The sequence below is a fragment of the Martes martes genome (assembly GCF_963455335.1).
Source record: "Martes martes genome assembly, chromosome: 18".
Taxonomy (NCBI): domain Eukaryota; kingdom Metazoa; phylum Chordata; class Mammalia; order Carnivora; family Mustelidae; genus Martes; species Martes martes.
Window position 1 is genome coordinate 31129464 of NC_137906.1, and position 27452 is coordinate 31156915.

At 47.1% G+C, this 27452-nt stretch overlaps 1 protein-coding gene across 4 annotated transcripts in view; it reads left to right on the top strand.

Annotated features, from left to right (window-relative positions):
* The first annotated feature begins 306 nt into the window (after nucleotides 1-306).
* Nucleotides 307-27452, top strand: part of CPPED1 (calcineurin like phosphoesterase domain containing 1) — a 99628-nt gene continuing 72482 nt past the window's right edge. Inside the window, exons 1-2 of one of the 4 annotated variants that reach the window (XM_080829730.1) lie at nucleotides 307-516; nucleotides 19457-19675. In XM_080829730.1, the coding sequence (XP_080685856.1) occupies nucleotides 447-516; nucleotides 19457-19675 (289 nt within the window). In that variant the 5' untranslated portion in view covers nucleotides 307-446. The remainder of the gene's footprint in view (nucleotides 517-19456; nucleotides 19676-27452) is intronic. The other 3 variants (XM_080829733.1, XM_080829731.1, XM_080829732.1) reach the window with 3 other exon arrangements.

A 27452-nucleotide genomic window follows, 5' to 3' on the forward strand; every position in this document is an offset into this window, starting at 1 on the left:
AAGGCAAAAATTTGAGTGTAAGTATCTCCCAAATATTGCATGGGCTATACTTATACTGAACAATTATTCATCAGAATCGTTCATCAGAAGTTCCCACCTAACGGGGTGTCCTGTATTTTTACTTGTGGGATCTGACAAGGCCACCTGAGGGGAAAGAAAGGGCCCTCCAGCCTGAGCCCCAGAGCACCCACCCTGCGGATGCACGTGGGCCCCAGTCTAGGCGCCTCCACTAGCCAGGCGCCCCAATCGATCCCAGAGGGGCCGCTCACGCTTCCGCCCCGCTCAGGCAGCACCAGCGGCGCCCCGAGCGGCCGAGCCCCACGCGCAGGCCCTGCCGCCCCGCCCTGAGCAGAGGGCGCCGCCCCGAGGGGGGCAGGACAGGCCCAGCGGTTGGGCTGTGTGGCGTCCTGCCGCTCCGTCCCACGGGAGGCAGAAACTCGCTCGCCATGTCGGCTGCGGAGGCGGGGGGTGTTTTCTGCCGAGCCAGGGGCAGGACCCTAGACGCGTTTCTCTCAGGTACCGCCGGCCTGTCGCTCGGGGAGGGGATGACTTCAAGGCTGCGGAACCTTCCGCAGGGGGAACCGTCGGTCTGGGGGCGCGCGCGCCTCCAGCCGGACCGCTTCGGGGGCTGCACCCGGGGGGATGGGGAAACTGGGGACCGCAATAGCGGCCTCACCGCCCGCGCTTAGGGCTTCGAGGGGCGCTGTTGAGAGTCGGCGGTGGGGGCCTCGCTGGCCGTGACCTAACTTGCCTGAGAGAGGAGTCAGGCAGCAAAGGTGCTTCAGAGGAGCCTGGGCTGCGCAGTTAGACTTGCTTTCAGCCCTGCCTTGGGCACGTGACTCAGCAGGGCTCGGCCTCAGTTTCCCCACCGGCCCGCCCGGGGACACAAACGGTGATCTTGTGTGGGGCGCTCGTCGGCGCCCGCTGCGTGTGAGATGCGGCAGTTTTTATGGCGATGGTTCCCCAGGAAGTGTTTTCTACTCCCCAGGGCCGCTTACTTGCCGCAAGAGGGGTCATCCCCCGGAATGTGCCCTGTGCCCATCGGGACAGCAGGGCAGGAGGGCAGTCAGGCCCGGGTCAGAGTTCAGCGCTTGGGGTTTGGCTTTAGTCTGCCCCGTGATAAAAGTGTTGTGGTTTTTTTTTTGTTTTTTTGGTTTTTTTTTTTTTTTTTGGTTTTCCTCCGGGGGAAGCGTGAACAGCTTAAAAGGATTTTTCTAACCCAGTGCCCGGCATGGGCTACATGAAGGTTAGCCGCCCAGCCCTAAGTCAAGAGGGAGGCACGTTCCCGGTTTCTGGGTCCTCCCTGGCTTTTTGCTGCTGCCTGGAGTAAAGATTCCCTCCCAGGCACTCACCAGTTTTGTGAGCCCCCCCGGGACATCACGCAGATGCCCTGCACAATCTGGCTCCTGCTCACCTTTCTTGCTTCATGCCTGCCATGCTGCCCTTTGCCCTGTTTTCCCGCCGCTCTGGTTTTCTCCAAGGCCTTTCTTTTTCCTCAGCTCCCATAGCTGATCGCTGGGCTGATAGGGCCCTGCCCTGTCTCGACCTTCCAACCCTAGTTAGAGTTTGGTCCCTTCCCGGGTCATCTTTTTCCGTGGCTAGCCTAATGTAAGAAGCAGGTTCCTCCTCAACGTCTCTGTCCTAAAACCTCCTTTTTTTCTCTTTCTTTCGGTGGGGAGTGGCAAGGGTCTGGAAGAGCCTGTGGGAGCCCAGAAATACAGCTGTGGCAGGTTTTGGAAAATACAGTCTGCAGTAATGCCCATTTTCTAAGTATTTTAATAGGACTCCCCCCCCCCCCCCAAGCATGGCGGTTTTTGAAATTTATCTGTATCGATGTAAGTAGCTCTAGTTCTCCCGGGCGATATTCTCCTGTATATCTTCTGTTGCTGGATATGCAGAGTAGCTTCCCCGAGGAAGGGGTGTGTTATCTGATGGTGAAGGATGAGTGTGAGGTCACAAGGCCCTGAAGGGAGGAAAGAGCGAAGTGGATGGTGGGTGGGTGGAACAGGTGTCAAAGTCTGCAGCTGGGCGGGTTGGGAAAGGGAAGAATGGGGGGTGGGGATGGGGGGTTGTTGGTGGGGGGAGTAATTGAGGAGTTTTGTCTCTGCCTAAGAGCATGGAGGAGTTCTAAGGTGCGTGCATGTGGAAACCAGGACCCAGATCAGATTTCCATTTTGGACGGAACACTCTAGAGGCGGCAGTGACAGCAAAAGCATCTCTACATCTGAGGAATTTGGGGTGCAATCCGATTGCCAGCTAGAGCCCAAGAACTTGTCTTGAAGCAACATTACCATGCCCCGCGTTGTTCACTTTGGGTGTATTTATTCATGGTAGCCGGAGGTGCGGGTGGTTGTGGGGAGGGCTTCTGATGGAGATTATGGGGAGGGATACGGGGGTGTCAAAACTTCTTAACCCCCTGGAGCTGCCACAGGTCTGCCAGGGGGTCCAGAGAATAGGAGAGTCACTCTCCTGGACAAGAACAGGGAGGTGGGGAGAGAGACTGGGAAGATAAAAGGACTGGAGGCTTACCCTGCTGAGACAGGAAGAGGGAAGGTGACCTTGGACTTCCCTTAGCAGTGGGGCCCACACCGGGTCTCCTTTCTGGGCTGAGCATCCCCAGCAGGAATGCATGGTGTGGGCCATTTAGTGCAGGGCAAAATTTTAGAGGCCCTGCCTTGGCGGGTCGGGCTTAGAACACCCAGTCTGGTGGGTTCATGTCCCTGGGTGCTGAAGCCCTAGACCACTGCCAAGGTGCCTCCATTGCCCTCACCTGGTTTTCGTCAAGGGTGCGTCTCCCGTGGGCATCGCTGGCAGCTTTGAGAGCTGCTTGTAGAGGGCCCACTGTCAGGCCCGGCCCTGTGGGAAGGTGAAGCTGCTCAAGCCGGGAGGGCGGCGCGAGAGGCCGGGCAGGGAGAGAAAGGGAAGCCACTGGCCTTTCCCGGTCTCTCGCTAAAATACACACTGCCTGTCAGGTTTGGTTAACTCGAGCAGCATTGCCCAAAATCACAGCCGTGATAACCCTCATACACTCGCTCCTCGAAGCCCCCTCCTGAAGTAGCGAAAGTTTGTTCCTCAAGCAAAGCCTGGCAAATGTAGGGAAGAGTGCTGTCTTAGTCTGTTCCGGCTGCCATAACCCAGCACCACGCCCCGGTGGGTTATAGACAGCAGACCCTTCCCACAATTCTGGAGGCCGGACGTCCAAGATCAAGGCGTGCGTGGTGCAGAGCTGCCTGGTTCACAGATGACCATCTTCTTGCTCTGCCTCCCCACGGTGGGAGCAGGGAGGGAGCACTCTGGGGTCTCTTTCACAAGGCATTAATTCTTCTCACCACAAAGCCCTCCTGGCTTCACCAACACCACATATCATCACATTGGGGTCTAGGTTTCAACATAAGAATTCGGGGGGCACGCAAACAGCTAGTGGGTGGTATGAGCACCCTAAGACCGTTTCCCCCCCGGTGACTGATGGCAGTGGCAGGACTGCGTTGTACTTCAGTATCCTTAGTCATCCGTTCCCTGTTAACACTGTCCGTGAGGATCCGTCAGCAGATGTTTATACAGAGTAAGTCGTACTTGTCTCGTTTGAGAGGGTTCACATTCCTCCGGCATGTTCAGATATTCATTTTAATTAAGCAAATTGATAATTATATTTCCTTGACACATACCCTAATCAAGACTACTTTCTCCCAGCGAATAACTGTTTTTCTAAAAAGTTGGCAACATCTGTTTTGAAGAAATTCTAAAAAAGGAGAAATACCGAGGTAAAATAGGCGTCAAAAATTAACCTTTTTTAAATTTGTCTTTGGATCCTAACCTGTTCTTTTTTCCAGTTTCATTTTACTTCCAGAATATTTTCCCCCTTGAGGAATAGGGTTCTTCAGTGGTTTTCTTAAAAAGATGATTTCCTCGGACGTTTTAAATCTCTGAAGCTCTTTCAGAGATTTCGCCAAACCTGAATATTTCTCAGTCCCCTCTGGAAACCCTCTCATGTGGCAGAAAATAACGCGAGTCTCCAAAAAAAATAACTTGCCCTATCCCTTCCAAGTTCCACCTAAGAACTCTTCTAGACATAGTAGATCTGGAAATGTGTATCCAGGTCTGAACGGGGTTGAAAATACTATAGTTTGAAAAATTCCAACAGATCAGTGAAGAAAACGAAAATGAAATAAGTGCTTTTAATTATGCCGTATATTTAGGCCAAACCAATCATCTCTTGTTTGAGAAGGGCTTCTGTGACCAAAACAAGAATTTTGATTACTTATCCCCACCTCATTATCACCATCATCATCGGTCAAAATTAGCATGTAAAACGTTCCTGTCGTAACATTTCTAAGAGACAACTTTTATTTTTGAGTGCCTTTTTTTTTTTTTTTGCCATTCTCTATTTTTTAACTTTATGGAGGTACCATAACATTCACTCATTTTAAGTTCACAGTTCAGTGATTTTTAATCAATTTGCAGAGTCATACAGTGTTGGGATTTTAGAACCTTTCTGTCTCCCCCCAAAAAAGAAACCTTATGCCCATTTGCGGTCTCTTCTGTCTCCACTCCCTACACAGCAACTACTAGTTTACCTCCATGGCTTTGCCTTTTCTGGACATTTCATATAAACGGAATCCCATAATCTGTGGTCTTTTGTGCCTGGCTTCTTTCCCGGAGCATCATCTTTTCAAGAGTCTCTCCTGTCGTAGCAGATAATCGCACTCTGTTCCTTTTTACTGAACGGTATTCCGTGGTACAGGAAATCACATCTTGTTCATCCATTCACCCATTGATGCACTTTTGGACTTTGGCAGACGTTCCCCAACTTGGACACTGGCTGTTAAGAATAAAGCTGTTACGGACAAACACATGTAGATCTTTGCATGGACATACGTATCATTTCTCTTGGGTAGATACCTGAGGTTGGAGTTGCTGGGTCGTATAAGTAACTACGTTTGACATTTTGAGGAACTTCCAAACTGTTTTCCAAAGCAGCTGCACCATTTTACCACCACTCGGGTACGTGGGTCCACGTTTCTCTCTGTCCCCGCCAACACTTACCACTTATCATCTGTCTTTTTGATTATAGCCAACCATATGCGTGTGAATTGGTATCTCATTGTGGTATTGATTTGCATTTTCTTAAAGGCTAATGAAGTTGAACATCTTTTCATGTGCCTACTGGCCCTTTGTATGTCTTTGAAGAAATAGCTTTTCAGGTCCTTTTCCCCTTTTCTAATTGGGTCGTATTTTTATTGAGTTGTTAGAGTTCTTTATATATACTGGACACAGATCTCTTATCAAATCCATGGTTTGCAAATATTTTCTCCCGTTCTGTGGATTCTCCTTTCCTTTGCTTGATAATATTCTGTGCAGCACCAGAATTTTTAATTTTAATGAAGTCCAGATTACCACGTTTTTCTTTTATTACTTACACTTTTAATGTCCTAAGAAACCTTTGCCTAACCACAAATTGTGAAGATTGACTTCTGTGTTTCTTCGAAGAGTATTCTAGTTTAAGCTCATAACATTTAGGTCTAGGTCCATATTGAATTAATTTTTATGTATGGCATGGGGTAAGGGTCTAATTATTAGAAAAAACATTCTTTTTTTATACTACAGTGGAAACCTAGTAGTTGGTCAATGACTAGAAAAAAAATTAGCCAAAGAAGGGAATTAAAAAAAAATTACACATTCTTTTAACATTTCCTTTTAATGTAAACGATAAATGTACATTCATTTACCATTCTTTTGAGGTCGGGCCAAGGACTTGTCTTGGAGTATTGGGTTTACAGATGGGCCTGCCATGGAGCCTTTCTTGCATAAACAACACCCATAATGAATCCTTTCCAGTTTGGTTTTTTTCCAATGGAGTAGTCAGTTAAAAATCACTTGGAAAGCACTCCCGGGTAAAGAATTTTAGGTTTGTACTTGCTTTTCCTTCTAATCTTTTACGCTTGCCTCCACAACACCTAATTCAATAGTACTTTATTTTCACGAGCTGGCCTTTTATTGAGTGTTCCCGAAGCGTCTGTCTTAGTTTTATCAGAAGCAGCCCTTTTTACAATTCATGTTTCCCTGGTTTACGTGTTTAATTGATTGATCTAAAAATAAGCACTAGCATGAACAGGTTCGGGGACAACTTCTGAGGGATGTGCAGAACAGAACCCTTGAGGGACCTTGGGTGACAGTCCATGCCTTTGCAGAGGGCATGGAGAGCATTGGTGGATCTGGAGGTTTGTTAAGAGAATGGCTCTTTCACAGAGAGGACTAACTGGCAGCTTTTTATATTTGTGAAGCGTAGGATTTTTCACTTTGCCAAGCCCTCCCAATTAGTTACAGGCGATAGCACGGGGCCCTGGCAGCTGGGGCCTCCGGGAGCCCGAGAACCACTCTCAGCCTCTCTCAGGACCAGGTCTGATATGTAGCCAGACAGTCAGGAAATATTTGTTGAGTAAAAGAATGCCCAAAGTCCCCATGTATCCTTGTTTAAAAGAAAAAGGGGGAAAAAAAAAAACACCTAGTCACGCTAATGCCAGAGGTCCTTCCTCATTTGTAAAATGAAGGCAGAGTGTTGGCTCGAGTTGTCTAAGATGCAGTCATGGTTTGACTTATTTCACTCGGCATCATCTCCTCCAGTTCCATCCGTGTCGATGCAAATGGTGGGTTTTCATCCTTTGTGCTGGCTGAGTAATACTCCATTGTATACATGGACCATATCTTCATCCATTCTTCTGTTGAAGGGCATCTCGGCTTTCCACAGTTTGGCTATCGTGGACATTGCTGATATGAATATTGGGGTGCGTGTGTCCCTTCTTTTCACTACATCTGTATCTTTGGGGTAAATACAATGGACTATTACTCAGCCATCAGGAAGGATGAAGATTCAACTTCTGCATCAACATGGACGGGACTGGAGGAGATGATGCTAAGTGAAATAAGTCAAGCAGAGAGAGTCAGTTATCATATGGTTTCATGTACTTGTGGAACATAGAGAATAGCACAGAGGACATTAGGAGAAAGAAGGGAAAAATGAAGCAGGGGAAATCGAAGGGGGAGATGAACCATAAGAGACTATGGACTCCAAGAAACAAACTGAGGATTTTAGAGGGGAGAAGGGTAGGGAGATGGGTGAGCCCGGTGATGGGTATCGAGGAGGGCACGGATCGCATGGAGCGCTGGGTGTTATACGCAAACGATGAATCATGGAACACCTACCTCAGAAACCAATGATGTACTGCAAGGCGACTAACATAACATAATAAAAAAAATTACAAAAAAAAAAGATGCAGCCATGGTGATGATGGTGGCTTCATTTACATGAGGGCGTCTAGACAGTTGGTGACACTTGGGTGGGAGGTCCAAGAAGGGAGCGCCGCTCTTTCGGCTCCTGGCCCTTTGGCCTTGCCACCGGAACATACTGGAATAGGACAGAACTCTTCATCTTCTTCTCAGTCTGCTCCTTTTCCTGTCTCCCCCAACTCCTGTTCAGCCAGAAGCCCAGGAGTCAACCCGGACCTCTCCTCCTCCCCTCCTTCCCACAGCCGCCTCCTTTCAACCTCCAGAGCTCACCTTGGTTTTGTCCATCTGTTCCCTTCCCACCCCCACCACTGTGACCCCCAGCCACCTGCATCTCTCACCTGGACAGTCCCAGCAGCCTTCTGCATCCACTCTTGCCACCCGTCTGTTCCCGGGACGGCATTCAGAGCCATCTCTTTGAGACAGAAGTTGGGCCCATCATTCCTTCGACGTGGCTTTTCTCTCTTTCTCTCTCTCTCTCTCTCTCTCTCATTCTTCAGGGAGCATTTTAGAAGAAACCCCTGCTCATTTTCCCATTCACAGTTAGGGCCCTGTTACTTACTCCCTTCGCTCATTCTTTCCCTTACGACACTTACTATAGTTTATAGTTGTGTATTTATTCCTGTGACTTTGATGCCTTTCCGTGACTCCAGACTATAAATTCCTGGAGGGCAGGAAGCCCACGCCTAGGACGGTGTCTGGCAGTGGTTGTCACTCAGTGGCCATTTGTTATAGAAAGAAATGAGTAAATGTCGTCACATTTCGGTATCTGCCTAACCCATTGCTTACACCACGAAGCCTCTGGACAAAACAAAACAGAAACCAAGGTATTGAATCAATCCATAGGATCCCTTGCAAACTACCCTGGGGTTCCTGCACTGCTCAGAGGTGTCTGTGAAAGGAGGTTCTTTTTTTTTTTTTTTAATTAAATTTTTTATTTATTTTCAGCGTGACAGTATTCATTGTTTTTTCACCACACCCAGTGCTCCATGCAATCTGTGCCCTCCCCAATACCCACCACCTTGTTCCCCCAACCTCCCACCCCCCGCCCCTTCAAAACCCTCAGGTTGTTTTTCAGAGTCCATAGTCTCTCATGGTTCACCTCCCCTTCCAATTTCTCTCAACTCCCTTCTCCTCTCCATCTCCCCTTGTCCTCTATATTATTTGTTATGCTCCACAAATAAGTGAAACCTATGATACTTGACTCTCTCTGTTTGACTTATTTCACTCAGCATAATCTCTTCCAGTCCTGTCCATATTGCTACAAAAGTTGGGTATTCGTCCTTTCTGATGGAGGCATAATACTCCATAGTGTATATGGACCACAACTTCCTTATCCATTCATCCGTTGAAGGGCATCTTGGTTCTTTCCACAGTTTGGCGACCGTGGCCATTGCTGCTATAAACATTGGGGTACAGATGGCCCTTCTTTTCACTACATCTGTATCTTTGGGGTAAATACCCAGTAGTGCAATTGCAGGGTCATAGGGAAGCTCTATATGAAAGGAGGTTCTTATTACCAGGTGGGTACCCTCTCTGGGCCGCATCTGCCCTGGGGAGGGGGTGCCTTCTCCTCGCATGCAGGGCCTCTGTTAGCCCAGCCTAGTACCTGCAGGGCACCTCTGCCCAGAGACAGCACCTTCTTCCACTTCTCCCCGGAGCACCATACGGGCCAGCAGCCGTCTGCTGTCTTGGCAGGGGAGCATGGCTAATGGTGGGAAACAAGTCATAGCAAGCATCCACCCCAAAAAGGCAAACCCCAAATGGAGTTCTGCTTTGGAAAAGCAAGAGAGAGTTTCAGGAAATGTGTCCCCCACCCCCCACCCCCCGCAGCTCTTGTCTAGAATAGCATCGGGCAAAGCTGGTGATGCTGAAAGCCACCTGGCCAAGGAGCCCTGGCCTGTCTGCCTTTCTCCTTCTCTGAAGGGTTGCAGATAACGATTCTGGCAGGTCCTTTATCCCCGAATGGCAAGCGTGGCCGCCAAGCTATGACTCAGAAGCTTTTGTGCGTCTCACAAACCACCTTTGGATGCGTTTAGGCAAAGAAAAGAGAGGTTGGATGAATTCAGTTTGCTACTTAGGGAAAGCAGTATGGAGACTCTGAAGCTCTTGCTGTCAAAGTTAATTATTTTGGGGGAGGAGGGGGCCCCAAAGGGCACTTTTTTTTTTTTTTTAAACAGCTTCACACACCATACAATTCACCCTTTTACAGGGTACAATTCAGTGGCACTTTGTCTGTTCACAGAATTGGGCAACCGTCATCACAGTCGCTTTTAAGACATTTTCATTACCCCAGAAAGAAGCCTGGCACTCCTTAGCTGTCATCACTGCCCTCCCCACCCCACCCCACCCCCACCACTCCACCCCTGGGCAGCTGCTCATGAATGACACTATTAAATGGGGCATAAGATCTGGCAGTTTTAGGGTCAGGACTTTTGGATCGTTGGACCAGAAAGAGTCCCAGAGTGGTGAGGATTGCTTTGCTACTGTTGTTGTTTTTAACCCCTAAAATAAGATTAGTCCCTGGAGGAGATGAGGGGTAGTGCTGAAGACACTTAGATCGTGATTCACTGTGCAGATGGCTCCTTGGAGAAACCACAAAAATTGCATTTCATTGGCATTTGCCCTTTAGCCAGCAAGCCTCCCAGCAGCTGGAAAGCTCCCTGTCTTTGCCGTTCTCTATCCAAAGCAGTAGCCCCAGTATGTGAACAGAAGAGTGTCAGGATGAAAGCCTGTAATTGTGTGTGTTTGTGTGCGTGTATCTGTATCATCCAGTATTTTCTGCACGCCCTGTGAGCGGTGCAGATTAAATAAATGGGAAAGGTTTTGGGGGCTTCGTCTCTGCTCAGACACGGGTAGGAGTTACCGTAAGTGAGAGTTCTGATCCTAGAAGCTCACGCTTGACTGCTTGCTGTGTGCTCACGGCGTGTAAATGCTTTATGTGTATGCACTCAGTCATTGTTCACAGCAACCCTTCTTGGGGTAGCTGTGTTCCTCTTACTTTACGGATGAGGACACTGACACCCCGAGAGGTTAAGAATCTGGTTCTTAACCTGGTCATGTCACGTGGTTTGTAAAGGGGGGACATGGGATTGGAGCCTGGCATGCCAGCTTCAGAGTCAAGGCTGCCCTGGGACCAGGTGAGGGCTTTGGGAGATGGAGACTTTAGGTCTTCCTCAAGCCCACATGTGTCAGCCTGATCTATGCGTCCCCACAGCCACTCTGTGCCTGGCTCTCAAGTCGCCTCACGGCTCTGTCCAGTGCCAGCGCCCACCCACCTGTCACCCTGTCCGTGATCACTGTGATTGCTACTGCGGTGGTAATGAGCATAGCGTGCGGCCAGCTTAGGGGTTGACCTGTTCATCATCCGTCTCCCCACTGTTGTGTGAGGTCCTAAGGAATGGGACCCGTGGCTTTGCTCACTGTTGAATGTCCAGTGACTAGGGCGGCACCTGTCACGTGGCGGGTACTCAGAACAAGCTCGCTGAATGAGGGAAGAAGGGACCACTGCTGGAGTTTCAGTCGTTCCTGTGCCCTTCTAGTCACACGGAGGCATGTGGACCCTCCAGTCCCAATTCCTGCCTGATTTTGAGTCAGAGAAGTTAACAGGAGCCCAAACACTGAATTTTTAAATAGTGTAGCGATGTGCGGTTGTAGTGATGGGGCCTGGTTCGGCAGACTGCCTGCTCATCCGACTTCTTAACCAGTATCTTCCAAAGAGCCGACGAGATTTAGGAAATGAGACTTCGCTTTATAAGAATTAAACTGAGAGCCATTTATCATTGTTTCACACCTTGAACCGTTTGAGGTAGCCTGTGAAGGAACCGGTTTGGCACACCAGGAGAGCACAAGTTGTCACAGTATTGGGTGGTAATTAATGGCATGACGGACTCGCGTAGGCCTTTTCCCGGTTGCGTGATGAAAACAGTGACTCATTTGCTTGTGGGGGTGCATTGATTATAATTAGCCATCGATTAACTGGTAATAGCGAAAGGATCAATGAAATTTCCAATTCTTGGTCTACGTGAAGAAGTCAGCTTTCATTGAGGGGGACGGATATGCCTGCAAGGTGTAAGAAAAATGAGAGAGAGGCAGTGTATTGACAGAGACAGATTTCCGAAAACAGGTAGTTCCCGATGTGAACTGCAAAGAACAGTTGTCATCCGAACCTCTGTCTTTCGGGCAGGATACCGGCACGTAAACAGTCTCGCAGGAAGGCTTAGTAGTAAGGCGTTGTGTGAGTTTTTAAAGGTTTTTAAGATTCTTCTCTGTGTACAGTTGCTTTGTACCCAGTAAATGCTGAAAGAAGACTCACGGGCCTTTACTGTCTGTGGTTTAATACCACCCAAATCCACTGTCTTTTTATTCCTCAGTGTTGAAAGATGGTTTCTATGACAGTCCCTCTCAGTTAGCTGAAATCTGCAAGTGGCCAGATCCCGATACTCTCTATATAAGGGCTGAATCAGATTTCTTTCTTTCTTTCTTTTTTTTTTTTTTAAAGATTTTATTTATTTATTTGACAGAGAGAGAAATCACAAGTAGGCAGAGAGGCAGGCAGAGAGAGAGGGGAAAGCAGACTCTCCGCTGAGGAGAGAGCCCGATGCGGGGCTCGATCCCAGGACCCTGAGACCATGACCTGAGCCAAAGGCAGAAGCCTAACCCACTGGGCCAACCAGGCGCCCCCTGAATCAGATTTCTTTCTTTTCTTTTCTTTCTTTTTTTAAAAGATTCTATGTATTTATTTGACAGAGAGATCACAAGGCAGAGAGAGAGGAGGAAGTGGGCTCCCTGCTGAACAGAGAGCCTAATGTGGGGCTCGATCCCAGAACCCTGGGATCATGACCTGAGCTGAAGGCAGAGGTTTTAACCCATGAGCCATCCAGGTGCCCCCTAATCAGATTTCTAAGGCCAATTTTTCTTCTATAAAAATATTTTAAAATTGGGTTAAATTTTTATTTTTATTTAAACAGATTTTTTGAAGATTTTATTTTTTGAGAGGGAGAGAAGAGAGAGAGCACAAGCAAGTGAGTGAGAGCACAAAAGCAGGGGAAGGGAGAAGCAGACTCCCTGCTGAGCAGGGAGATGTGGGGTTCAACAGGGCTGGAGGCTCGCATGGGGCTCCATCCCAGGACACTGGGATCATGACCTGATGCACTGATGCACATCATGACCTGATGGGATCATGACCGAAGGCAGATGCTTAATTGATTGAGCCACCCAGGTGCTCCTGATGTAAATTTTTAAAAGCAGAATTTTAAAATTTGATTCAGACTATGGTACCATAATAAATTACCATAATTTAATATATATGATAATATAATAAATAATATATACAATAAATATAGATAGACTATATATATTATATATGTTGTAATATATATCTGACATCATTTGGACAGTCCTAGCTAGATAGGTCTACTCTACAGTCTCACCTGTGTGACCACCTGCCCTGAGGTCAGGGCTCTGGGGAATAATAGGCCTGGTTCTGCCCTTCAGGCCTTGTTAGACCTTGAGCAGGATATTTAACCTTGACCTTGCTGAGTTTCTTCTTCTGCACCTCTAAGCAAAATGGAAGTGCTACCATAGATATTGCTTGTCACTGCATATGTCCACAGGGTCCCATGGTGCATGGGACCAGTCGCAGACCATGGTGAATTTGAGACCACATGCCGCCTTCGAGGAGCAGCTGCTGCTCGGCACAGCCAATCAGCATACTCCAACTGGGCCTGGTTTGGCTGGATTCTCCAGGAGAATCTAGAAAACCAGGTATCTGTATGAAACTCATGAATTTAAAATGTTGGCAACAAATTCAAAATTTTATAACTATTATGTGGGCCAAAGAAAACACCCCTGCTGGCCACACTGCAGCCAGAGAGGCCTGGAATGTGAAATTTCTGGAGAAGTTCACCAGTTGGCATCCCATAGAAGATGGGTGTTCTGGGCTCTCACCTGTCCCCTGAGTCAGCCCGTGCTGTTGGCAGGGACTGGGAGTATCACATTCTTCTGGGGAAAAGCTCTGGGCCTTGCCAGCATTATCTTTGTGTACAATCTTCTTATTTACCAAGATGTTCCATTCGAAGGAAATCTTTTGGAGATAAAAATGTCTTTATGGCGGTGGACAGCTTGCAGGCGGGCTCGAGGCACATTCTGTCTCCTTTATGGCTCTCTCCCCTCCAGGCCAGCCCAGCAGCACGGAGACTCTGAACAGTAGAAGCCGCTGCTCATTAACTGTGTGATCTTGAACTTGAGCATAACTAAGATCCCTAGCCAGGCCTCGGTATCCCCTTTTGGCTAAATAAGGGGGTTAGTCATTCTGCAAATCCCTCCCACACTGAAAATTTCCAGTGGTGTAGTGGGAAAAGGCTGGCTTCCATAAGGTAAGCCTTCAGCCCCCCTGGGACGGGTAGTAATAAATGGGCTCACTCAGCTCAATCCGGGAGGGTCATTTGTAAGTGGTATGGTTAAGGATGAGACGCTAGGCCTTGTTTAATAGTACCCTCTGTGGCAGCCAGACTCTCAGATGGTCCTGGTATCCCCACCTACTAGTATTTATGGCGTAGGTGGTCTTCTGCTGTTTTGAGTGTGGGTTGACCTACCAACTCGAATATAGTGAACAGAACACGGCAAAGGAATGGGATATCACTTCCATCACCACATTACATGAGATGAGAACTTCTGTTTGCTAGCGGACACTCTCCCTTGCTGGCTTTGAGGAAGCAGGTTTCCATGTTACGAGCTGCCCTGTTGGAGAGGCCCACATGGCAAGGAACCGAGGGTAGCTTCTGGTCCACAGCTAGCGAGGAACCTAGTCAACAGCCCTGGTAAGTGAGCTTGGAAGCAGATCCTGCCCCCTGGGAGTTTTCCTGTGCAACCTCAGCGCTGGTGGACACTTTGCTTGGGGCTTGTGAGAGACCATGAGCAGAGAACCTGGCTAAGCCATGCTTACATTTCCAACCCTCAGAGACTGAGATAGTAAACGTGTACTGTTTCAAGCTATTACATTTGTGTTCATTTGTAATATAGCGATAGATTGCTAATACATCATCCTGGGAATTTGTTACAAAAATTAACATTGAAAAAATTCAATTCACTGTGGACATTCTTATTTACAGAAGACTGAAGGTGTTTTCATTAAATACCTGCATGCTTTATGATGTATTAACGAGGTATTAACAGTACGTACTCTGTAGACAGTAACGGAAGTTTGTGTCAAATGTTTCAAAAGATCGTAGTCTTGTTTTGGTTCATGTAGGTCAGAAATTGAGGTCTTCATTTAATCAACCTCACTTTATGCAAGTACTTGGTTTATCTCAAAATTTGACCTTGGCCTTATCATATCACCAGTTAGGGTCCCTGACTGTGTTCTTTTATCAGTTTTGCAAGTTACCAGGCTGGACACAGACAGGGACCTAAAAATGAATATGAACATACACAAAACAAAAATAAAACCGATCCCCCCCCCCAAAAAAAAACCATCAGTAGGGACATATGCAAAACAACAAGTCCTCCAAGCCATTATTTTAATTTAGGGAAACAAGAATCACTTTGCACCTGTTTCTGATCAAACCCGTTTAAGCAGTTCCTTGATTATTTATAGGTCAGTGCTTTTCAAACTTGGATTTGCATACCAATCACGTGGCCATCTGTCAGAATGCAGACTGTGCCTCAGTAGGTCTGGGCTGGGCTTGAGATGCTGCCTCTCAAGCAAGCTGGCAGGTGGTGATGCTGGTGCTGGTGCAGAGGCCACACCTTGAGGCCTGAGGTGTAGACCCAGCCCCGCTCCTCCCAGTGCAGCGGGCTTCACTGATGCCCTCCTGTCATATGCAGCTTCTCCCTCAGCCTCTGCTTCCAGCAGTTCTCCTCCTTTCTGGGGGGTTATCAGGCCTTTGCCATTACACCAAGCAGTCCCATAGTTAAGTTCTTTGACGAGGAAGATCAAAACAAACAAAAAAAGCTTGCTGGATGCCCAGGTGTCTTTCTGATTTTCCATAATAAAAAATGCTGTGATTGTGTATTGGGGTGCTTCAGGAGTGACCTCAGCATTCTGAACTTCTGTGGCTCCGAGGGCCAGGACAGTGTTCTCAGGGAGCCTAAAGAAAGCAGCTGGCCTGTGCCAGGATCAGACGCATGCTCTGTCCTGCAGGGGAAGGCACAGCAAGGTCTCCCTGGCTCTCACAGGTGTCACCTAATGCCTGTGACCTACCCTGGCTGCGACTCTGCACTTCGGCAAAATAGTGTAAGGCAAGCGTGGTTAAGCATTCGCTTTCATAATATTTTGAGGGATGGGGGAGGTGTACATTGACAGACGATTCCTCCCTCTGCAGCTAAGCGTCAGAAGTCTCACATACCTGCAATTCAGCCTTGATTAATACTGAGATGAGACTGAAGACCACGAGCTTCTGTAGCAGAATTTTAAGAGGACCCAGGTGCTCTTGAGAAGGCTGGGCTCCAAGTCAGCAACTTGCTCTTAGGACATAGATAGGGCAGGTGGAATAGTGATATGGGAGCTGGCATTTATTTCAGGTCACATCTATTTATTTTGTGCCCTGTCATCATAAAATTGAGATTCTGTCTAAGATTTTACTAAGTGAACAAATAATAAGGAAAGATTTATTTTAATACCTCCAAGGACTATTGACTTTTTGAGACGATGACTGTTTGTTGTAGGGAACTATATTCGTTAAAATGTTTGCCATGGAAAACGATTCATAAATTCTGTTGGTCATAGAAGATTGGTTTACATGCCAGCCTTGGGGTGACGATCACCTCCCTGAGCTGGTTCTGATTAATTTACCCAGTTTAAGCAGCTCTGCACACTACCTCAGAAGTAGGAATGTCGGTAAAAGCCTGCGGTGTAAAAAGGTCATTATGCAAGTAAAATAAATGAGTAATGCGAACAATTAAATGTAAAACACAAATTGGAATCCTGTTTTTGTTTGTTTGTTTTTTTCGTGACACCAGCCTTCAACTCTTGTAGAAGTCTTGCTGACTCTGTACCTTTAATGCCTGGTCTCTGAGTATCAGTTATTACTTTGTAGCAGAGTTCCCTGAAACTTGACAGCTGGAAACGGCTGCCTCACAGGTTCTGTACAGATCTGAGTGCTGCCGGGCAGGGTCTTTTGCTGCAGGGTCTCCCACTGGGTTCAGGCACAGTGTCAGCTGGGGCTGTGGTCTCATCTGACGACCCGACTAAGGGAGAGCCCTCTCCCAAGCCTGCCCATGCGGTTGTTGGCAGTTCTGCTCCTTTTTGGTTGTCACATGGAGTATCTCTGCTCTTCACGGGCTGTCGCCTCCGTTCCTTACCATGTTGGCCTCTCCAGTAGGTGAGTCACAGCACAACAGCCTTTACCTCCAGAGGGAGGGCTCTGAGAGAGAGAGAGAGAGAGAGAGAGCGCCCAAGATGAAAGTCATGGTCTTTTTCTAGCCTAATCTCCCCCTCTCTCTCTTTTTAACCATTTTATTAAAGCATGATTGACATGTAAAACGCTGTATATATTTAATGTGTACAACCCCATGAGTTTGGGGATAAGTAAACACCTGTGAAACCATCACTGCCATCAAGGTCGTAAACAGACCCATCTCTTCCCAAAATTTTCAGCAACCCCTTAATAATAGTAATAATAACAATAATAATGATGATGATGATGATTTGTGTGGGTGTGGTAAGAGCACTTATCATAGATTCTATCTTCTTAGCAAATTTCAAGTATACAGTACAGTATTGTTAGCTGTGGACGTTATGCGGACAGGAAGTCTCCAGAACTTCTCTATCTTGTAGAACTAAAACTTTGTACCCTTTGACCATCACCTCTGCTGTTCCCCCCTCCTCCCAGCCCCTGGCAACCACCACTCTACTCTCTGTTTCTAGGAGTTTGACTATTTTAGACCCACATGGAGGTGAGACCAGATGGTATTTGTCTTTCTGGGGCTGGCTTCTGTGGCTCAGCATAGTGCCCTCTGGGTTCACCCATGTTATTTCAAATGGCAGGTGTTCCTTCTTTTTAAGCCTGAATAATATTACATTGTCCAGATGCACCACATCGTCCTTGTCCACACATCCATCGAGATACGTTTCGGTTGTTTCCATGTCACGGTGTGGCCTAGTTCCTGAAGGGACATCCCATCACTGTGTTCTGCTTATGAGAACCAAGTCTCTAGGTACAGGCCACGCTCAAGGGGAGGGGATGACACAAGGACGTGAATATCACAATGCAGGGATCTCTGGGGCCTTCTCAGAGTCTTTCTGCCGCACGTAGTGAGGTCTTCATAAATATGAGTTTGCATCCATCATCGCGCTCGATCCCTGCCCTTAAGATGCGTCCTCCACGACGTCATGCACTCCTTGTCCGGGTTGAGTTCAAGTTGGTTGTGCTTTGACTGAGCAGCTAACAGTCTGAGCTGCGGGCCCAGAACTGGTGGCTTAACTTGCATTATAGTTTGTGCTGTAGAGGATGTGCAGGGAGTTCGCACGCTTGCATTTTTAGGTTCTGAAATAGGAATTGAGAAGGAAGGGAGGCCTAAAGCCAGAGATCCCTCTAAAATGACAGCAAGCGAGGCATAGTGGGTGGGAGGGTGGTGACGAAATGTAGAGAGGTTAGACTGGCTCCTTGCCGGTGAGATCTCAGTGTAGGTGACATGCCCCAGGGAGATGCTTTCCCCATTCGTCCCGTTGAAATTAGCCGTCCGTTCTCCCTTACCCCTTCTAGAGCTGGTGCTCTGGCACCATTCCCTGCTCATTTTCTTGTTCACGGTCTGTCTCCCCCAAGAGGACTAAGCCCCAGGAGACCAGGGACGTCGTCTGTCTAGGTCCAGCCATGTGTATCGTCAGCATCATGTATGGGCCCTGGCAGACAGTAGGCTCTTAGTAAATACTTCCCCAATCAATGAATGAATTGAGCACACAGACGTGAAATGACTCCAAGGAGCTTTTTGGAAATCGTAATATCTTCATGACTTCCAAAGGAAATGCCACTGATTCAGTTAACATGCAAAATATACTAATTTGTTAAAGAGAAGAAAACAGTCTCAGAATCGTGGGGTAGTTTTGTCCCTGCCACTGATGACTCGTGGCCGTCGGGCCAGTCATGTGCCCTCTCTAGGCCTCCGTTTTCTCAGTGGATACACGCAGGGGCTGTAGGCTGGGTCTTCAGACTGCTCTGGCCTCAGATCCAGCTCAGGCTGGGGAGGCTCTGGTTTTCAACATTGGTCTACCATAGAAGATTCTGTTTGAAGAAAGGATGCTATCCTGGGGGGCGGGGGTGGGGGGGGCGCTGGTTGACACCCATAGGGCTTCCACGCCCACCAGTGGCCATTCCAGTTCTGCAAAAGCATTCCTGGTTGCAGTCCTTTTGGCTGTGAGGGGTAGAGACCTGAGGCCCACAGAACTTAGGATCAGCAGAACCAATAGGAAGGGCCCTAGGAAGGCTAATAATTTTGGTGCAAGTGATCTAGCGCCCTTTCCAAGAACATAAAAGATCGGCGCCTCTCCCTTCCTTCCCTCCCGCTTCCTCCCACCCCCTTGCCTCACACCTCGCTTAAGCCCACATCATGCAGCCTTTGAAATGTTAGCATCGATTTTTTTTTTTTTTCCTTCGTTGACTAACTCATTTCAAGATTTCATTTCTGGCACTGCCTTTCCTACCAGATAGCCAGAGCTTCCAGGCTCCAAGTTTTATAATTAAAATTCTGTCACATCCCCCGAAACGGTGCAAATTGTGCCATTACGCCTGGCATAAAAGATTTGAAAGCACTTCACCTAGTAATTTAAATATAATACTTCTGGTAGCTTTTGATTTCTGGTATTTTTAATTCTAATTAAAAACCTATCATTGCGCATTACTATCCTCCGTACAGCGTTGCTGGTGTGCCTCCGCGCTCCACTTTGGCCGGCTAGTTTTAAACAAACAGCTTGGCTGCGTGGCTGCTGCGGCCCACGTGGTCTTTCCTGGCCTTTGGGAATCACCAGGTCCCAGGCATAATTAGTATAAATCACAATCCTCTAGACTATGACAGGAAAATGGTATGTTTGAAGAGCGGCTTATTAAAATGACCTACTTAATTTAAGAAAAATATTGTATCCACTTGCACAATAACCTGGATGCTTTCCCTGACAGATTTTATCATATTTTATTCCCTCTCCTTTTTTTTTTCCCCCTCCCCTCTTCGTTTTTACAAGAAAAGGAAAGGGAATGGAAAGGCCCGTTCTACTTCATCCAAGGCGCAGACCCACAGTTTGGACTAATGAAGGCCTGGTCCACTGGGGACAGTGACAGTGGTGGTGACGAGTGGGGGCAGGAGATCCGTCTCACTGAGCAAGCTGTTGAGGCCATCAACAAGTTGAAGCCCAAACCCAAGTTCTTTGTTCTCTGTGGGGACCTCATCCATGCCATGCCAGGTAAGACTCGTGCTGTTGATGTCACCTTCTCTCCTTCCAGTCATGACTGCATTTGGGCGGGGGGGAGACAAAAAAGATTTCTCTTAAGAGATGTCTTTGTTCGGTAATGGCCCATTCCTTCTCTCCATGGCTGCTGGAGTATCCTTGGACATCAGAAAATGCACCCTCATTTTTATATTTAGACTTGGGTGAGATTAATCACAGTAATTAGGCGCAGCTACAGTTCTGATGATCTGAACTTACTCTGAAAAATGGAACAGACTCCCACAAGTCACCTTTATTTCCAGGGGACAAACTTGAACTTCTTCCAGATCCCATATCCACAAGTGTAATGTTCTCTTATTTCCTCTCTTCTTATACTTCAGTATCGCCTGTATTTGTGCTTTTTCACTTGCAAGTGACAGAAATCTAACTTAAACTGAATTATTATTATTATTTTTTTTAATTAAAGTTGCATGTTACTTTATGGGACTGTAAAATCCAGGGGCAAATGTGGGCTTCAGGTATGGCTGGATCCAGAGGCTCAGAGGTTGTTACCAGGACTTAGTCTCTCTCACTCAGCCCTGCTTTCCTCTGGGTTGACTTCCTTCTTACACAGGCTCTCTCTGGGTGGTGGTTCCTGGGAGCTCCAGGTTTACATCCTTCTCACAGAAACCACAACAGAAAGAAAGTACCTTATTCTTGGTGGTCCATTCAAAGTCCCAGACTGACAGCTCTCTGGCTCATGTGGCCCCTTAAAGCCAGGATGTGGGGTCTACAGCAGTGTGGTCTGAAGAGCAGGATGATTTCCCTCAAAAGAGAGAGAATGTAAAGATAAGAGATGCTGTCTAGAACTCTCTTGGGTTTTTGTTTCCTCCTCTGATACCTTCTCCCCCAGGCAAGAGTAACGCCCAGTGATCATGTATATGCAGGTAGAACTGTGCTGGCCCATCAGAGAGGCAGAGTAGACCAGTAGACCCCCATGGCCACCCTTAGTGGACCAGCAGTCTCTTCCTTTGGAGCAGTAGTGGGCCTGAAGACCATTGCCGAAAACACCACGGTGGCCATGCATGTTTGCTTTAGCTAACGCTGTCCTGTAAGCCTGCGCTCTGAGTCCTGTGATTTCCAGTACCTTTAGAAGCTGAGGCACTCTATGGTAAGCTGGGGTACATTCACTCTTCCCCATGAGTTCACTTGTCTGGCAGCCTGCCTCTCCAGAAGAATCCCAAAATGAGGATGTGAGAGTGGGAAAGGGGCTGCCCAGAATCACTGTCCCCAAGGTCCAGTGAGTGGAACGAGCAAGAGGAACCCTCAGACCTGCTCTCATTCTCTGTTTATACATATCTGATGCAAAGTCCTGAATGTGGACGTGCCCATGTCATTCACTGGGTACCACTGGAGAGAACCCAGGGTGGTCATCCCCGGAGAACCTGTCCTGCTCTTGGGCTTGTGCAGAAGCGGCAAGGTGGGGAAGAAGGAAAGATAAAGCAGTGGACAGAGACCTCCCCACCCGCCACGGATGTGCTGGGTGAACTGGGACGGACCCCTTCCCTTCTCAGAGCCTTCGTTTCTGAGCCAGGAGCCCACTGATGCAGTAAGCATTCAAAACCTTGATCACAGTGACGAAGGGTCAGGCAGCCCTGTCTCTCTGTGCAGGCGGTGCGCGTCTCAGCAGCTTGGTACAGAAGCACATGTCACAGCGTGGTGCTGAGTTTTGTTTTGTAGCGAGGTAAAATCTTAGCTGCCTGTGAACTGGGCCGTCCTTGGTGACCCTCAGCCGAGGGTTTCCTGGTGCTGGTATTGTACCCTGCTAAAGGGAGCACAGAGTGCCCCAGTTTCTCAAGGAGTTAGAAATCATAGCAGGACTCGGAGTCTTGGTTTACCAGGTAAAGCCAAGGTAATCTGCTAGTTGACCAGATTAATGCTGCTTCCAAGTGGTCTGATCTGCTGTTAGCTAGGTTCTTTCAAATCTTTTGGCCCAATGTGCACTGTAGCATCAGCTAGATCTCTCACTCTGGACCGTCCAGTAAGCAAACTTCTGCTTTTATTGGACACTTGAAGGTCAGATTCCAGCTTTACAATTTTTACATCCAGTGACTTCTTTTCTTTGAAAACAGAAAGATAGGGGCGCCCGGGTGGCTCCGTTGGTTAAGCGTCTGCCTTTGGCACAGGTCATGATCCCAGGGTCCTGGAATCAAGCCCCTCATTGGGCTCCCTGCTCAGCAGGGAGCCTGCTTGTCCCTCTTCCACTCTGCCTGCTTGTGCACTCTCTCCCTCTGTCAAATAAATAGATAAAAATCTTTAAAAAAAAAGCAGAATGTTATAGGACTCACTAAAATTATATAACATGTTTTTGTAGCTGTTTACCGACTCATTCTGAATTATGTTAATGTATTCAGTCATATTTCAAAATAACATTTAAAATGAAAGCTCTCTATGCAATTTCATTGCTTCTTGAATAAAAGATACTGAGCATAGTAAATGAAAAGATATGGTTTTTATGATCAACTTTTTCCATTGGTCAGAAGACCTTGTAAATGTGAACCGGCAGTCTTTTGAACCCATAATTTTATATTCAGCATGACCCGAGCAGAATTCACATCTGTTCTGAAGAGTTGGACTGTTTGGTGGGGTTGTAACTGAGCCAGTGGAAGGACTGTAACTATTTTGAATATTGTGGTCTGAGATTAAACAGACTGTTTTAAAGCTAGTTACCATTTTTTAATATGCAATTAGTGGCTTCCTCCTCATTTAGCTCATACGCAGGGGCAGACACTAGAAAAGTAATTATTTGCTTTGACTGCTTAGCACATTGTTAATTATCAGATGCATGTATTAATAGGCAAATAAAATCAGAAAGCATACTTTTAATTCTACCATAAATAATATCCTGGGCCAAGTAGTTTTAACTTCAAACTGGAGGAAAAAAAAAAAAAAACTTCATGAATAATGCTCTTTCTAATGGAAGTCATAATGGCACTTTTCCATTATACATATTCATCACAAAATTTGTTCATTTACAAATGCCTGCCGTGTGCCCACTGAGTGCCAGTTAAAGCCCTAGGCCCTGTGGGTATGGTGGTTGGAAATGAAAGGGCGGCCCCTCCGTGGAGCTTAGAGTCTGGTAAGGGAAGTGTGAAACCAGGGATGGTGAGGGGCCCTTCCGGTCCACGGCCTGCAGGGACGGCGCTAGAGATGTAGAACAAAGTCTAGTTAGTTTTGAAACAACGTGTTTTCATCCTGCAAATGTCTTTTTGGTTACCTTCTTTTTTTTTTTTTGTTTCTTCTTCTTACTTTATAAAGCTTCTCTATAGGCTAAACCACATAAAGAGAAAGTGGAGATTTGGGCAAATACTGAGCCCACCGATTTTCACTCCTTCACGCTGAAGCCCAGGGTGACTGGTCGGTCGCCCTGAGCAGGCATTGACCCACTGGTACTGTCCCCAGGAAACTTCTGAGTCTTCAGCAGGTCACGTGAGGACTTGACAGATGGAAATGTGGTGATGCAGTCCGAGTACAAGAGTTCCTTTCACACCGTAGGATTGGGTTCTTTATTAATGTGCACGTGTGGCCCGTTGATGAAAAATTGCCACAAGCACACAAAACAAAGAGTGCAGAACAAATTCTTCCCTGGATATAAAGGCTCCTTGAAGAGTTCTTTGTGTGTTGACTTCCGCTTGGGCAGAATCACGGTTACGTGATTTTGTTCAGTTCATGATTCAGCCTCCCGAAGTCCTCTGTTACGCGAAGCGAGGCAAGCCCGTGTTAGCATTATTCCGGTGGGTGGTGTATGAATACCCATACCCCTTGGCTGCTGTAACAAACGACTGTGAACCTCGTGGCTTAAAACAGACACAGATTTGTTCTCCTGCAGTCCTGGAGGTTAGAAGTCTAGAGCGGGTCCGTCCTTCTAGAAGTTCTAGCTTCTGGAGGCTGCCCATGTTCCTTGGGCCATGGCCTCTTCCTCCCATCCTTTTCTTTTTTTTTTTTAAAGATTTTATGTATTTATTTATTTGACAGAGAGGGAGACTCAGCGTGAGAGGGAACACAAGCAGGGGGAACTGGAGACGGAGAAGCAGGCTTCCCGCTGAGCAGGGAGCCCGATGCAGGTCTCTATCCCAGGAACCTGGGATCATGACTTGAGCCAAAGGCAGACGCTTAATGACTGAGCCACCCAGACGTCCTCTTCCTCCCATCTTCAAAGCCAACAGCACAGCATCTTCTCTCTCCTCTGACCTTTGATTCGTCTTCTCGTATACTATTAAACCTACCATCCTGCTTCTTTCTTATAAACACCCTTGTGATTATTGGCCCACGCAGATAACCCAGGATAAGCTCTCCATCTCAGTATCTATAACTTGATCACATCTGCAAATCCCCTTTTACTGTGTAAGATAACATGGTCACTGATTCAGGGGGTGGGGTGAGGACATCTTTGGGGGGCATTTTCAGCCTGTCACAGATGGCATGGGGTGTGGTTGAGGGTGTGTATCTGCCAGGATGGGTGCTCCTAGCTCACTTACTCAGGAGAGTCATGAAAAGACGGCGTCCTTTGTTATTTCCCTTTTAACCGATGGTGGAAACCGGCTCAGAGCCGTTAAGTACTTTTCCTGGGGTCACTCGGCTTGTAAGTGGTGTCAGGATCTTACCTGGGTCCCGCTGTTTTCACACCTCACGTACATCTGACACCCTACTCTAAGGGTGGGCCCCAGAGCAGCAGTCACAGGCCTGTTGATCTGATGACACGGAATCAGCATTTCAGTGAGATCCCCAGGTAAACTTACACAGACATCAAGTGTGAGAAGCTCTTGCTAAACAAGAATGTGCCAGGCCCTGTGTTTTTTTGCATTAGGTACACTTTTTGTATGTGCACTAGTAGTTTGTGGACATTTCCTTCAACTGTTAATAATAATGGTGTTTAACAAGGGAACTATTATTACTTTAGACTTACCATGCTCAGTTGTCAAAAGGAAATGTTTTTGTGGCTTTTATTTTGCTTTCTTTCCTTTTTTTCCCAAGATTTTATTTATTCATTTGAGGCGGTGGGGAGAGAGTTTGAGAGAGAGCACGAGCAGCTGGGAGAGGCAGAGGGAGAAGCAGAGTTTCCGTCAACCTGGGAGCCTGATGTGGGGCTCAGTCCCAGGACATGAAGACCATGACCCAAGCCAGAGGTAGACGCTTAACCATCTGAGCCACCCAGGTGCCCCATATTTTGCTTTCCAAACAATAGTTTGAACAACGAGAGTGGAGTGACCACCTGTGCCATGCAGGGTCAAAACAGAACTTGTCCAGAATATTCAGGAAAACAATCACACATGCATGCTTCTATGTGGAATGGTCAAGAGAGGCAGAACAGGTTCTTTGACTTGGGTCATGTCCATGTCCATCCCTTATCTGCTATTCCAAAATCCAGAAAGCTCTGAAAGCTAAGAGTTTTTTCAAGTTTGAAAACTAACTCAGTTGGCAGCAGAGCTGACCTGAATGGACACGATTTATAATCTCCCTTTATTCCTACTTAGAATATTCATCTGTTTTGCTAGTGAGGTACTATGTTCCAAAATGGGATGTCACCTGAGACCCAGCTCTGGGTGTCATTTAACAGGTGCCCCGTGCCCAGTACTGCTCTTTTCAAATTTGCAAACCTCCCAATTTCCAAGGAGGCCTGACCCCTCGGATTTGGGATAAGAACATATAGATCTGCAGTACTGATACTTTTGGATTTATGGATGAAGAAGCCCTTTATCACTAGAAGCAGAAGGCTTTCTCCTCCTTCCTGTGTAACTTTCTCTCGAGCTCTCGAGATAACATACGCACACCATTGCATAGGAACCACATTTTAGTTTCACCGTTAAAATGATCCCAGCCATCTTGTATTTGAATTTTGGGCACCGTTGTTGTTGGGACCAAAGGGACTGAATATGACCGTGGACTTGAATTCAGAAATGACTCTGACAAATTGAAGGAGAGGATGTATGCACCATGACGATGTTTGCTACAGGTAAGTGCGGCATCATCCACTAAGGAAAGTCTTAACTTGCAGCAGAAAAGGGCCAGGCGTCTGCAGATAGGGCTGTCAAGGGCTGGAAAGTAAAGGAATCAGCAGAATGGTGGTTAGGGATTGGGGGATGCTAGGGGACCATAAAGTAGAATTACTAGTAAACGGGGATTGTGGCTTTTTGAAAATCCTATTTCACTAGTTTGGTAGCACTTTTCCTTAAATTAGATGTTAATGGCTGGGCCAGGGTCCGCATAGGAGTTGCCATGGCCAAATGACCATTGGGACACCTTCCCCACTTGGAGATTTCTCATTCTAGGATGAAGGGATAGAACTGGGAAATGAAGCCGTATCGAGCAAAGTTGGAGGGTTTTGGTGCGCTGGGCTTCAGGCAAAGAATAAGCCACTTGTCCTTCCAGCGTTCACATAATCCAGGAGGGTTGGTGTTCATTTTTCCCCAGCTGGGTAGGCACCAAACACAGGAACATAATTCTGGTACAAGACAGACTGTGATAAGCAAAGCCTCGGAGGCATTGAAAAACAAAGCCAGGATTAAGGCTCAGGCCAGGAAAACGCCTTATCTCATCCCTGCAACCTCTATAAGTTCACCTTCCTTGAAGCTTAATTCAAGTTCCTGCCGGGCCGTGGGGGCTGTGCTTGGATCCGTGTGTCTTTTCATCCCTCCCGAGAAACTGTTGTGCCGGGGAAAGGTGTTCCCCGAATGCAGGTCAGATGGATCGCTACCGTGTTTCCCATGATGCATAGCAAGTGGCCACGGGAGGCACCAGCACACATTTCTGGATTCAGTGAACACCAGTCAGTTCATTTCTTTACCAGAGCTCTACTGAGTAGCTTACTTCGTGCCACACCATGTTCTGGGTGCTTGTGCTACCTCAGTGGATAAAACAGACCAAAGTCCTTGCTTGACCTAGAAAAAAGAAACAGAGACACATGGAAACGTGACATTCTTTTTTGTGTGTGTGTTTGTGTTATTCTGATCTTTTGTGGTAGTCAAACCTCGGATGGGTAGGGATTGATTTTATTATTATTAGATTTTTTATTATTTTCTTATTAGATTTTTAAATTACATAATATGTCAATATATTTCCTTTGTAAAGATTTAGAATCTACATCTAGAATAAACCGTGTGACCTTGCCCTAGAATAAACTTGTGACCTTGGGGTCACTCCATATGTGAGCACCCGTGTCTTACGTAAACGTCATCCTTCTGTGCACGTTGTTCTGGGCCTTACTTTTTCCCCTTCCACGTACCTGGAAAATCCTTTTATGTTGGTACACGGAGGTTTCTGCCAGGCTTTTTAATAAGTGCATTGCATTCCGTGGGTTAGATATCGTAATTGGTTAATCACCCCCCCACATCCCCCGACCCCGGCCATAAGGAGGAGCAGTAATCTCCTCAGGTTGGAGCTAATGTAAACAGTGCTGTTATCGGACATTCTTGTGTGCCCCCGTCAGTTTTTCTTGAAGTCAGATGCGTTGTCTGGGTTTGGGATCTGCTCCAGTCAGTTTGCTGTGTCTTTCCCTAGAGGACATCTCCCAGGGATCGACTTCCATATTTCCTCTTTGTGCCACCAGCGTCTCAGTCCCTGTCATACACGTGGTAAGTGTCTGCACGGCCCACTGCACTGTAGCTACTCACTCAGAAGGTACCCATTGGACAGAAACCCTCTTGTCGCGATCAGTATGGTTTGTTGGTGTTTTTTTTTTTTTTTTAAAGCTCAGTTAATGCATGTTCATTTCCTCACCTGTGTGATTCGTTAGCCTTGAGTTTTTAATTTTAAG